The 13,849-nt window shown below is 43.7% G+C and overlaps 1 protein-coding gene and 1 long non-coding RNA gene across 8 annotated transcripts; one reads left to right on the top strand and one right to left on the bottom strand.

Annotated features, from left to right (window-relative positions):
- The first annotated feature begins 411 nt into the window (after window positions 1–411).
- Window positions 412–13,826, top strand: LOC6525288. Of its 7 annotated transcripts, none has more exons than XM_015190727.2 (10): window positions 412–548; window positions 1,547–1,685; window positions 8,712–9,415; window positions 9,676–9,795; window positions 10,081–10,161; window positions 11,087–11,195; window positions 11,253–11,512; window positions 11,869–11,925; window positions 12,587–12,854; window positions 12,915–13,826. In XM_015190727.2, the coding sequence occupies exons 3-10, from the start codon at window positions 8,809–8,811 to the stop codon at window positions 13,492–13,494; spliced, it is 2,082 nt and encodes a 693-aa protein (XP_015046213.1). In that variant the 5' UTR covers window positions 412–548; window positions 1,547–1,685; window positions 8,712–8,808; the 3' UTR covers window positions 13,495–13,826. The 7 variants fall into 7 exon arrangements, with proteins under 7 accessions (XP_015046213.1, XP_015046212.1, XP_015046209.1 ...); XM_015190726.2 differs by having other exon boundaries at window positions 431–548; window positions 1,550–1,685; XM_015190723.2 differs by having other exon boundaries at window positions 440–597.
- On the bottom strand, window positions 2,173–7,926 carry LOC120322418. The gene is made up of 2 exons (XR_005562217.1): window positions 6,220–7,926; window positions 2,173–2,448 (listed from the first exon to the last, which is right to left on the bottom strand). It is a non-coding gene; the product is annotated as an uncharacterized LOC120322418 (long non-coding RNA).
- Window positions 13,827–13,849: the final 23 nt, after the last annotated feature.

The following is a 13,849-nucleotide window of genomic DNA, read 5'->3' as shown; positions in this document are numbered from 1 at the left end:
CCCACTAATGTTGATTTTTGTAACAGCAGATTAGTTTTAGAAGAAACATGATTATAGTTTCATAGTTTTATTTTTCTGTTCGCTTTTTTCTCGTGAAAAACATATTATTTGCATGGTTCTCTGGCTTAAATGATATAATAAGCGATAACTAAAAACTTAAAACTGCAGCTGTGCAGAATCCTGTCATGCAGCCCTCGTAAATTTCGTAATAATTCTGTTAAATAGCTTAGATAAGTGTGTTTTGAAAAGCTGTTACGTTTGAATTTAGCTTAAAAGCTCTCGTTATAGTGTGACCGTAGCGACCGTAAAAAGCTTTCGTTATAATGTGACCGTAGCGACCGTAACAGCAGCGTGCGAGCTTTTCAGTATTTACGCTGCGCTGACGGACGGTCACACTGCACGCGACTTTTGGCATTTTTGGCCGCGCAACCGAAAGCCGAGTCTGGTCAGTCGAAAAGCGAACTTTGAACAAGACGGACGTTGGAAAGGGTTTCCATCCATCAAAATCTATCCCCGTGTTTGTGTTTTGTTTTTGCCGGCATTTTGGCGTAAGTGTACGCGCGCTCCTTCTCCGCGCCCTTGCCTTCCACCCTTTTCGTAAGTGACGCGCGCACTAACGGTGAAAATGCGAACAGTGTGCCATTTATTAATATAAATAGCGCGTAATTCAATACACACATTGTTTTTGCGAACGCGGTCGTTCTCAACTCTTCGCAATTATTTTTTTGCCAGTGCTTGTTGTTTGCCCTTTTTGTTGTTGCAAGTGTAGAACAGAAAAGTGAACAAAATGAGAATTGTAATTGTTTGAAATTTGAATGGAGTGTGGGAGGGAGATGGCAGTACCCGCTGATCAGCTGAAGGTGAACCAGTTGTTCTTGTTGTTGTTTGTGTTGTGTCTGTGTGGATCATTTCAAGTGCAACCCTTTTATCGCCATCTCCCTCTCCTATTGTCATTTGACGTCATGACGTCACTGAAACCGTTTTAGCGATCAGATGACTCAGGTGCACTGAAAGAAATTACGTAGATCACTTGTTGAAAGTTAAGTGGCAGCAAACGCGAAACTTGTAATTTGAATATTCAAAAGGCTAAGAATGGCAAATTTTTGTTTATAATCTCATTGAAAATGTTAAGTAGGTGTTCTCGAATCGATCCCCTAGTTTTTCCGGTGCATTCGCAAGATCGCACACCTTTTGAAGCTCTGACGTCAGCTGGACGCATTTAGAAATGCTTCAAAATGCTAAACAATTGGTGACTATTATTTTACTGACAGAGCAGCGGGAAAACAACAAGCAAAAGGGCAGAAAGCAAACAGCAAACAGAGCAAATATCGATGTGTACGCACTATCAGTTGATAATGGGAAATGGCCCCCTCCTCTACCCCTTTTCCACCCACTCGCTGATAAGATAAGATAAGCATTCTTCGCTCCGCGTGTTTCGCATTCTTCTTTTTCCACATTTTTTTTTGCGCTGTGCATCAATCAGAGTTCTGTGAAAAGTTGTTAACACACACGTTCGTTGGCTATTTTTTTTTATTGTTTTTTGTAGAAGTAGTGGAATAAACCAAGCAAAGCAGCAAGGAAAATATAAAACAAATTAAGCAAATAAAAGTGACCGCAAAGGAGAACCGGTCGCAAATCAAGTGGCAAATAAAACACGTCATTTTCGCTTGTAGATCCAGCAACAGGTGAGTCTAAAATGAGGGGATGTTCGGGGGAAGTGCGGGGAAATGCGGGTGGTAATTGTATTGTGTTTGTGGTACTTTCACCAATTTGTTGTGGGCTATTTATAAACGACACTCGAATGTAAAAAAGACAAATTTCTTTTGCCACTTTTGGTCATTTGTTCACTTGGTGCACAATTCGACTGGTTTCATCGCCTGATTAGATAATGTTTACCAGCCTAATGGGCCATAAATAAATTGTACTTACTTTAAAATAAATATTTTCCTTCAAAAATTCTTAACCCACGTAGAACTAGCTACGTGACATTCAAACTACAATTCGTGCACAACCTTTGCATAGCGAGGGTATCATAAACAATTTGCTGCCGTGCTGCATTTGAATTTGAATTTGAATTCAAATTCAGGCAATTTGAGCAGCAAGGCCAAGTGGGAATAACGATACTGACCCCCACAAAACTAACCGAATGATTGCCGTTTATGAGTCTGGGTATTCGCTTCTATTTGAATATAATTCGTATTTCTTATTTCGTATTTTGTATTTTATATTTCGTATTTTGTACATTTCGCACTTACTGTGATAACATTATTTGCGCTCTTGGTTGTTGTTTACTGACTTTATCTAAATCCACTTCCGCTTCGCTGTCGCAGTTTATTTGCCATTGCTTTGTTTCTAATTCACTTGTCTGACCTGCATTTTCCCCTCCTCGTTATCCGTTATCCGTGTTTTGTTGTACATTTCCGCTCCTCCAGTCGGTGGAAATTCGAACTAGAAATTGTTAAAAACATTTGCTTAACAAAAACTGTATACAACAGCGAGCAGAGCGAAGAAACTGGAAAAAAAAGCGTGAGAGAAGTCCAAAAATGATCTCATTCTCGTCTGCCACTGCAGATAATTTATTGTTGCTTACTTGGCACAGTTTTTGGGCTCTCCAGTTTTTTTCTCCATTTTGTTGCACATTTTAAAAGTTTCAGGAGAACTAGGAAATCTTAGATGCCACATTATGCATTTACCACTTAATTGCTAATTATTGTGTGCCATTTTTTATGGCCGTGAATGATGGAAAACTAGGTAATTGCGCAAAGAACTTCTTAAATATTATTGTCATGGAGTTATTCTTTACTCTTGGAATGTTTTTTGGAATATATCTTGGCTTTTAGTTGTATTTCATGAGTTTACCACCTTGGCCAGACACCTTTTCCACACAGCAGAATATATACACTACACAGAACTCAGTGCGAAGAGGCGAGACCATCTGCTCTCATTATAATTATCTGTTCGATATATGTAGATATATATGTATGTCTGTATATTCGGCGCCGGTGTGTGGTTCATTCAACTGGGAGATTCAACCCGTGCCACTCCGCCGGATTCCCTGCTGTCCGGATGCCCGGCTGCCTGGTCTTTTAAAAATAATCTCCACTCTATCTGCTCCTGACTCGAGTTCCTCTGCCATTTCTGTCCCGATCTCGCGGCCACTTTTACGTGGATGAAATGAGGCGTGAGGCTGCTGCAACTGCTGTAAAATGATATATGGATAGATGGATATATGGATAAATGGATAGATGGTCAGCGGGAGGACGGGGAATTCAACCTCATTTCGCTCGCCGATAAACAAATGCAATTCGAGATGAGCCGCGAATTTCACTCGTCTTTCTGTGCGTTTGGCGGCCCATTTGAAAGTTGTTTTGTAATATTAGAGCTGTGGAAATATACATATGAGCATATTGCATACGAGTATGTTTGCATTTGCACATGGGAATGCGAGTGGATGTGACCTGAATCCGAAGGGCCTTGCAACTTTGTGTACCCATTATCGTGTTCGTTGAGAGGAAATTCGCACTAAATCCATATAAGTAATCAGTGTTTTTGACGAAACCAAGGAAATAATAATCCCTTGCAATTTGATTCCCAAACAATTGCCGCTTAAAAAGTTATAAGAATAGATAGTATTTTTAAAAAGTAATAACTCTCTCAGTTGTGTGACTTTTTTGGACAAGTTATGGCATTCGAAAAGAGGGACTATTATTTTGGAAAATCCAGTGATATACATACTCTAGATTCCAATCACTGATCGCTTTGTAGGTCACCCAATGACGCCATAATCAGCTTCTAATCGACGCTCCTTCAGCAGCAAGAAAAGCGGCAAACAAAAGCAAAAACCGCCCACTGGCACACTAAAGAACTTTGCCCCCAAAAACCAAAAGAAAAGCCAAAGGGGTTTTCCTCTGCACTCGAAGGGGGTGGAAAATGGGGGTCTTGCGGCATTTGTAAACTGCATTTGCGATGTGTGTTCCGTGGTCATAAAACTGTCCGACTGGCTGGTCATATTGCCAAGTTGCTCTAATTTATGGAGCACCACCAAATCCACCCAAACCAACATTCAAACCACCCAAAACCAGCAACCACCATGCGTTTTTTGTTTGCAGAGGGTGGTGCTCTGAACTTTGCCTCGCTAATTCCCAGAATATTGCCTCGTTTATATTGTGTTGGCAAAGGAAAGCCGACTTTTCTTTGCTCGCGTGCTTCAGCAAACTTATTAACGAATGCACTTCGAAGGTTTTTTGCTTGAGAATTAATGGGAATCGTCTATGTGACGCATTCTGTAATTGTTTCTATGGGATTCTCTAAGCGATATCTGCTCAGGCATTCATTGTGCTGCTTGTCAAGGGTTCAAAGTATCTGATTAGTAAGAAATGGTATATATATGTACATATATAGTAAACAAATCAAGTTATTGAATTAGTAAAGATATGAACAGCTTTTTCTATGAAACATTCAAACATTCAAACTGCGTGCTGATTAAAAGCAATTTCAAATGATTATGTAGGGTATCCATTAGTCGCATTGGGTGCGCCCCAATAGTCCAACTTCAACTGCGTGCACAAAGGGCATAAAAGCCAGCGGCAGGAAAATGGGGAAGTTTAGGTCATTTTGAGGGCTGAGCGGATTAATTGGAGCCCACGCACTGCATCGAGTATTGATCCGCGGCTAATTGATCGAGTGATCCAATCGCAGAGTTCCGAATTGATGAAGATGATGAAGAGGTGGAGAGGGAAAGGGGATGGGGTCGAATGCCGCATGCCACAGCGATGTCGCAAACTGTGTCCAAACCAGAACAGCAGCCCCTCCCCCTTTCAAATATTGCATCAAACCTATCCGCCAGAGAACTAGAGATCTTTATTACTCGCAGTATGTTTTTCCCCATCGCCCACACGAGAAACGCGATGAATAGTTTGGGGAGCCATCTGATTTGAGAGAGAGATAGAGATTGGGGAAAGACAAATAAATCTCGCTATCTGGGCATAAATATTTTCCCAATTTGCGCAACATTCGGCGGCTGATTCACGCAGCGATTCGAGAATCCAGACAAACCGACGACAGGAAGCGACTTAATTTGATGATCTCTTAGAAAAACATGTGAGTAATATCGCCGATATAAACACGATTGAGTGAGTGGCCCACTAAGATACAAGATACAAGATAAACACTAACTTACAGAATGTATGACTATATATATAAATATATATGTTTGCATGTTCTGCTGATATCGAGTTCTTTCCCAAGCTCAGTTTGCTGGCTCTGAAGGTCAGCTGGCAGCGAGTGGCAACTTGTTTGCCGATTTCAATAATCACAAATGCCTCGAATATGGCGTCACGGGCGATAAAAGTCATCACAATGAAACACAATACTATATATTTAAAGGGCTGACGTCATGGCAGATTTGAACTCGTCGAGAAATCCCAACCTCGATGAGGTTCGCCAAATCAAAATCAAAATCAAATTCAAAACCAAAACCAAACAGAACGAACTCAATTAACCGAAATGGAAAAACAATTTCAGCCGACCAAACGCTATTCAGATATGCAAATTCTGATTGAGTTCGTATTCAAATTCGACTGGCAGTTAAAGTTCAGGGCAAGAATAAGGAATAGATGTCCCCTGGTTTCAAATGCAATTACTCGATCAACTATTAAATGGTTAAGGATACTATATATAATTCTTATGAACCTTTTTGCCGCTACCTCCGCACAAATTCTTTGCCAATTTTTGTTTGTTTTTCTTCGCCCCCAAATGAATTGCCTCATTTTAGCAGCCACAAGAAGCTGCTTCACAAAATATTGCTACAAATTTTCCAAATTTCCAAATGGTTTCATAAACAACCGACGGCCATTCAGCGCCAGACAATTGAGGCATTACTTTGAAGGCAGGTTGTGGACTAGCATTTTCGAGTAACCTTGACACGAAACGAGATTATGAAAATGTCCAGAAATTCGACTGTAGATATAGTTCCCCTACAGTTTATTTCGAGTTGAATGGGGCAAGATGCAGACATCTCTATATCTTTGCTATCTGTGCCTCTATCCATTGCCCAATCAATCGGTGTGAGCAGATGCCATGTTTGCTGGATGGCTGCTCCTTATCAATGTATAGCTATATATGCGACTATATCGTCTTATTGCCAATTAACCATTGAATCAACAGAGTTCGATCGAATCACGTTTGCCGCCGTGAGTCACTAAGCACATAAGTACGTACACGAGTTTGCCTTTCAGCTTATTGGGTTTGTTGTGGGGCGAAAAGAAAACTCTGACTTTGAGTCACGTTCGCCCCTTTTGCTAATTACGGCAAAGGGCAAATAAACTGCAAATTAACTGAAAATAAACTGAAAATAAACTGAAAATAAACTGAAACTAACTGAAATTAACTGAAATTATGCGGTAATTAGCGCTCGTTACACTGCAGTAGACGAAACAAATTCACTATGCAGTGCACTTAATTGTCGCTCGGTGCAAATCAGTGAGATGAGATGAGATTCTGGACTGGTTACCATGTGCAACTGGTAACTCCTTGGGGCAAGTAGGTGGCCGCTCCACGCATAAAAGTGGCAAACAGGAAATGGCTGGCGAAAAGTGTCTACATATGACAATTTCGTGTGTGGGCCCACAGACAACCCATTTTCCGGCTGGCTTGCTCCACGCCTCACTTGAACTTCACACTGGAAGAAAATAGCAATAAAATGTAACACCTGGAACATAATAGCTGCAGGCAATCATCAACAGATGTGTCATTTATTAGATGTTTCGATCACTGCTTAAAGAGGTATGCAATTGCAAGTAGAGATGAGTAAACTAAACTAAACATTTTCCAACATTCACAGAAAGAGTGGTTTTCCAGTGGGTTTTCCCAACGGAAATTGCCGCCGTTGGAAAATGTGTGTGTTGTTTTTCGCCCAGCCATATATGAAATTTGATTTCGTAGCATCTGCACAATGCACACCACATAGTAGCTACATGTTTTTTTGTGTCAAGACACGTGACTGGAGTTCTCTCAACCGTGAAGGGTTTTCGCTGGGTGCCAAGCCCTTCGGTCGATGCCGATGGCGATTCCGATGGCGATGTGGATGTGGATGCCTTTGCCCCTTCGGGAGTCAGTGGAGTTGTGGGAGTTACGCATCGCCAGGCACTTGCGATAGGAATTTCCATATCGGACGACGCCCCAAAGATCGGCGAACTATAAACACATTGAAGTAACGTACGAAACAGTGAAGCATTCGCCAGCGGATGTGAAGAAATGCACTGCCAAATGGGTGTGTACTGAACTCCACAGTACTTTACTGTACTATGCAGTTGATCCTCTCATATTTTTAGTGTGTGGCCCGTGTTTCAATTGAAATTGCAGACGGCAAATAATTTCCGGCCGTGAAACTCGAGTGCTGCACCCTTTGGCGAGGAAAGTGAAGAGGGCCAAAGTGCTTAATCTAATTAAGTGAATGGGATGAGTGGATAATGTCTCATTCGCTCTGCCACTCACCACTGACTGCACCAAAGTGCACAGCCTAAAAAGTAAGAGATTCTATATTTTCAATTTACTGCCAATTGAATAATAACAACTTTCTGTCAACTGCCACAAAAAATCTGTAAACAAAAGCTGAATACATTAACTTGACTAATGTCATTGTTTTGGAACCCAAAACATACAGATGACATATAACTCATTAGCCGAAAGTTTAGTTGCCGTAATGTTCGTTTGGGAGCAGTGAGAATTCCACGAAGGGGCATTTGAAAAATGTAAATTTTCATATCCTCTGCATTTTCCGCTTTTCCATGCGTCCTTTCCCAGTTCATTCGCCTCTCGTTTTCCCGCGGGGCGAATTCTCCTGCTGTTTGTCCTATGCAAATTTAGCGGCAGCTCTCAACCCCCAAGGAAAACACCTCCCCTCCCCCATCCCCCATCCCCCATCCCCCTGTTTCTTACCAATTTTCCACCTCTTTCGCTTTTCCCCGGGCGAGTTCAAAAACCTTTTTGTGGCCCTTTCGGTGACATTTGGCCGGAAGTTGGCTTTTGCCTTTAATTGCAGAGGGTGGCAGGTGGTTGACACACCGCACCCCCCCACCCCCAACCCCTCTACGCTCAACTTTTAACGCTCTTTTCTAACCATTCAGAGTCCTAATTTTTATGGTTGTCATGCACTTGGCGTTACCAAGTTTCTATTGATTTTCCTCTGCTTGCTTGCTTCTGTTTTGGTTTTCTTTTGGTGCTTTTGTTTTGGAGGACCGAATCCAAGTCACTGGGTCGCAGTGAGCTGTTAAGGGGGGGTTGCGGATTTATGACACCAATTATTTATGAATTCTAAATTTGTTTGGCCCACTGCCAGACAGACAAACAGACAAAGAGACAAACAGACAAACAGACAAATATACAAACATACAAAGAGACAGACAAACAGACAGGCAAGGCAGCGCCAGAAGCCCCGAATTCCAAAGGCGTCGAAAGGAGTTGCAGGGGGGACAGGTAACATTTGATATGACCGATGATTTCGGGTGGGGGGAAATATGGAAATCCGAGTACCAGGCTAAAAATACAGCTGACACAGTGCAGAGTCAGTACTGGCGAAGTTTCCACTAGCATGTGTACAAAATGTAATGTTATTTTGCATGATACCCATTCTCGAAATAAGTGTTCATCATAGCCAAAGTTCCCTGTTTGTCAGCCACTAATGACAGTCGACTTTTGCTTTCTTTCGCCAGCAACAGCAGCAAGTTTGGGCTCAAGGACGTCGCCGGAGCAGCGGTACCGTATCGGATCGAAGGAGCAGCAGTAGGAGGAGCAAGGAGCACCAGCACCATGTCGGAGCGCAGGAGTCACATACAGATGGCGCCGCCACCGCCGCCCCCCAAGCCAAACAAATCGCAGACAGCCAATGGAAATGGAAATGGAAATGGAAATGGCACAGTCATAGGCACTGGTACTGGCAATGGCAACGGCAACGGAACCCTGCCGAATGGCAATAAAAACTATAACAAAATTGTCGCAGTCCAAGACCAGGAGCCACTGGCTCAGAACTCGAGCGGCGTTCAGAGGAGCCAGTCGCCACCACGCACAGAACAGGTCGTGATGACGCCACGCGGTAAAACGGCCAACAGCACGGTGATCCTCATCGAACGCAAGCTGATCGATGAGATCAACGATCGTGTCCATGTCGCTGGCGGCGATCACACGGGCATCATCATCAACAAGGACACGGTCGCCGGGCAGAAGAGCGCCAGCAAGGCAGCGGCGCTATCGCTGGAGTTCCGCGTCTTCCTGGTCAGCGCCAATACGGGCAAGCATTCGCAGGAGTCGCGCACCCTGCGCTTCTGGTTCAGGGATTGGCTGACCAACGAGGAGAAGCAGGCCCACATCGCCCAGGACTTCTTCAAGGAGCTGGTCAGTCCGCAGGACTTTCCCAGAGGTGAGTTTGAATTACTTTGCTGGCTTGAAAGCACCACTAGTTGTGGTTTAATAACTAATTTCGTATGTGGTTTCAAGCCTCTATTAAATATGCAAGCTTCCTTTAGGGTTTACTCATTTCATTTGATAAGAAAACGCAGAAAAGCCCAACTGTTTATCTAAAATAAGCATAAAAACCCCAATCGAAGTGAAGAAAGAAAGAGAAACTAGCCTATAAGTAGATGTGAGTTGGCTTTATTTGGTTTTTCTTGTACTTTTCAGACTATGTGGGATTCATCAAGAAGATAATGAAGCTCCTGCAGCACGGATACTCGGAGATCCAGTCGATTGAGATTGAATTGCGCATCCTGGAGGAGACCTCTGCGCCTCCGTCGCGACCACGTGAGTATTCCTTGTTCCTTGTTGTATGGGGATGTAATAAGAGGGAACTTGATATGGGAGTTTCTGAACCAAAAAGCCCAGCAAACGAATTTGAAATGCAGTAAGAACTCCAAAGGTACTATGTACATCTGGATAGTTTGTATGCATGATTGCTGGGTGAATATCAAGTTCCAAGCTTTAATTACCTTTCCGAGTCGACTGTACCATTCGAAATTGACTTCTCATCTGAACTACATGACACCATCTAACCTCTGGGTGCTGTGCGGGTGGTTATTTGGCGATCAGCCCGGGATGGGTACATCATCTACTGCTACGGCGACTGCAACCGGAAGTTCGAGGAGGCGCTGATGGCGCAGCGGAAGACAGGTGACGGCGACAACCTGATGAAGGCCATTTGGCTGGACATGTACACCGAGCAGCTGAGCGCCAGGCGGAAATGAATCCCGATTCCCGTGCTCCCACAACTAATCATCTAATCCGCTCAACAAACTTCGTTTTGTATACGCTTCGTTGCACATTTCCTCTCCGCCTTCTTTGTTGTTCGTTTTTTGTTTCGTTTATCCTTTTTGTACTAATGCACGCACTAAAAACTCACTAAAAATGAATGCATTAAATATATACAAAAAGTATGTAAAAAAGCGAAATAAAATAAATAACCAGGAATCCAGGAAAAGGGCTGTAAAATTGTCCTCGCTTCCTAGCTGGCTTTGAATGCTAGTCAAATGCTCTGCAGTTACTGCTCCTCCAACTGTGAAATTCATAAGGATTCAACATGAGTTTGCATTGCTAATTCAGCTAGCTGGAAAATCCACTTGGCAATCCGCCACACTTTCAAAAATAGCCTGCAATTGTGGTCTTTCAACTGCTCCGAACTTTCCCATAAAGCTAGTTTCCCAGTGCTGTTCTCTGGCGCATCTTGTAATGGTTTGGTTCTCCTGGAATGCATTCCCAACCCTTCAGTTGTCCTGAAAATGCTGTCGACACCTCGAGTGTCCAATTTGTCTGCTGTCTGCAATTAAAATGCGCTGCTTGAGCACTTAATTGACCGCCCTGCCAGCCATTTGACAGTGTGTGTGTGTGTGTGTGTGTGTGTGTGTGTGTGTGTGTGTGTGTGTGTGTGTGTGTGTGCGTTTCCTTAACTAACAGACACCGCCTAACCAACCAGCCACGCCCACCGCTCAGAGTAGATGTCATTGTCCGCTAACAGACGAGTCCTTGCTTAACCATCGACAGCGTGGATTGCCAGACATGTGCTTTAATCGTGTGTGTTTCCCATGCTCTTATCCCGTAGTTTCCCTCGAGGAATCCCAGTTCGAATCTCCGCCGTTGACCCAGGAGAAGGTGCTGGAGCTCATCGAGCAGGCATATCCCAATCCCGTGTCCCCCGAGGATCTGGCCAAGTGAGTATCTCAAGATCTAGTTGAATTCTAGTTATTAATTAATTCACTTTTTTGCAGGGACTACGGCTGGAGCGAGCAGGATGTGCTGCTGGTGATCAAGTCGCTGCAGGAGCGCGGTCTGATCAAGTCGATGGAGTACAACGCGTACACCCGCATCCACCACGAGGACAAGGAGATTAAGGTGGTCAAGCAGATGCCCACGATCGCCTCCAACAAACAGCCCACCATCGCCATCATCACGGCCCAGTATTGCGAGAAGCTCGCCGTCGACGCGATGCTCGAGAACAAGGAGACATTCGTCCGATACACCACAGTCGGTAGGTTTAGTTCGATAGCGGATCGCACAATCGTACAATTGCACGATTACCGATGGTTAATATCGATTGTCGACTCGATACTTCCCTCCAAACTCATACTAATCGAACTCTTGCCTAACCGTCTTTTCTCTGTTTCTCTCTTTCCCCCTTCTGTACCCCAAATCCTCGACTATGGTGGACAAAAAATATATATATATATACAAATCCTCATCACCACGAAAATTTCGCCATAAACGAACGAATTTGCATACAATTTTGCTGATTGTTTGCTTGCCTGCAATGATATTAATACAAAAAAAAAAAAAAATCAACCTTTCACCTTTCCCCGAATCCGAAAATACCAAACCATGTAACAGATTCCGATCCCAATCTAACGAACTCACTCAGAAAGTCCAAAAAGAAACGAAGATTCGGTAAGCTAAATGTCCAGAACTCACTCCTAAATTCAGAAGCACCCATATGTCAAGGTCAAGTTCATGAGCTATAAATCTTTAATTATATAAAAAAAACCTTTGAATCATAAAATGGCAATAGTAATGTGCACAATCGATGGGTGGGGGAACATGGAGCGTTCGCATCTATCGAGTGCGCACTGTACTTGGATAGAAAGTTATGAACTTGGCCTAGAATAATTGATTTGTTGTAACTATCGTGTCCTTTTTGTGTCTGTGCTGTATCGTCGGTGCTTTGTTTTGTTCCATTTGTTTGTTGTTATGGTAAAGGATTGCCCCAGGATACATGACCTTCCATTGTACACACATGTAACTACGTCATAAGTCGGATTGATTACATCCGTCACGCACTCGGTTCATAAAATGGTTTACCATCAATATGTATAAATTTATGTTTATGTTTTGTATTTTGGTCGCAAAAGAAGATGGGATGTATGGAACTTATAAAGGTTTCACCCACCGTTTTTTTATAGAAAATATTTATATTTTGTATGATTTGATTCTCATCTCAGGTTCTTTTCAGACCGTTTTGTACATATAATCTGGTATATATAAATGTCCTGAACGTAAACCGCCTTCCGTATGCCAACCAACTGACCCCAACTTCTTCTCTCCTCCACAGGCGAATCGAATGTGTATACCCTGGGCAACATTGGGGCGCACAGGATCGTGAGCACCAAGCTACCGTCGGTGGGCAGCAATCGGGAGGCGATGACGGCGACGGGCAATACCACCACCCGTCTGCTGGGCACATTCCAGAAGGTCGACTATGTCTTCATCGTGGGCGTGGCCGGTGGCGTGCCCCACTACACGGACTACAAGAAGCACGTCCGACTGGGCGATGTGGTCATCTCGTATGTGGACAAACAGCGGGCACTGATCAGCAATAGGTACGTTTTTTTGAAAATAAAATCTTTCTTTTAATCGTAATCATGTATTTTATTTCACAGCAAAGAGAAGCCGTATGTGTACTTGTACAAGAGCGGCGAGGACGTGAAGACCTACTTCCCGGTGAACGACTCGCTGCAGCAGATCGCCGAGAGCCTGCAGGCCAACATGCAGGTGAAGCGGCCGTGGGAGGACTACCTGAATCAGGCCCAACAGGCGCTGGCCCAGAAGACGGATGCCGACTTCAACAGGCCGGACACGCGGACGGACAAGCTGTTCATGAACATTGGAAACAACGAGGTGATTGAGGTGGCTCATCCCATTGCCGCCGACGAAGTGGACGGTGTCAACCGGCTGCGACTTCACTTGGGTCCCATTGGATCTGGCAGGGATTTGGTGAGGAGCGACGAGCTGCGCACCCAGTTCGCCAGGAAGTACGGCCTACTGGCCACCGATGTGGAGATGAGCAGTGTGCTGGACAGCATCATTGGCAACTGCAGGGAGAGCTTTATACTGGTGAAGGGCATCGCCGATTACAAGGACGGCACGTCCACCAGGAAGTGGCAGAATTTCGCAGCCATTTCGGCGGCGTCGGTGGTCAAGTCGGTTATCTGCGGCATGGACGCGCCCACGAATGTATAGGAGGTGGGGTTTCGAATCCCCTATTTCCTTCGTTCCCCTCCCTGCAATCCTAGCATTTAATTTGCCTTCAATTTTCGTACCAATCCCGATGCGCCGTCCCTTCACTTCTGGTGGCCGGACATGGGGACCACTATTCGTAAACCAAAATGTGCATAGATTGCATCATATATAATGTATGTTCGCGTAATATTGTATTAAATGATTTCTTGTTATTTATTTTGTTATAACTTTTGTACTACAATCAATCTAATTTACACACAAACACTTGACGTATATAAACACATATATACAGCAGTAAATAAATATCGCAACTAAGCTTGCAAAAACTAAAAGTAATTGAAGTTTATTTGAAACT

The sequence above is a fragment of the Drosophila yakuba genome, chromosome X, assembly GCF_016746365.2.
Source record: "Drosophila yakuba strain Tai18E2 chromosome X, Prin_Dyak_Tai18E2_2.1, whole genome shotgun sequence".
Lineage (NCBI taxonomy): Eukaryota > Metazoa > Arthropoda > Insecta > Diptera > Drosophilidae > Drosophila > Drosophila yakuba.
The sequence above is the reverse complement of the archived record's forward strand: the minus strand, read 5'-3'. Positions and strand labels throughout refer to the sequence as shown.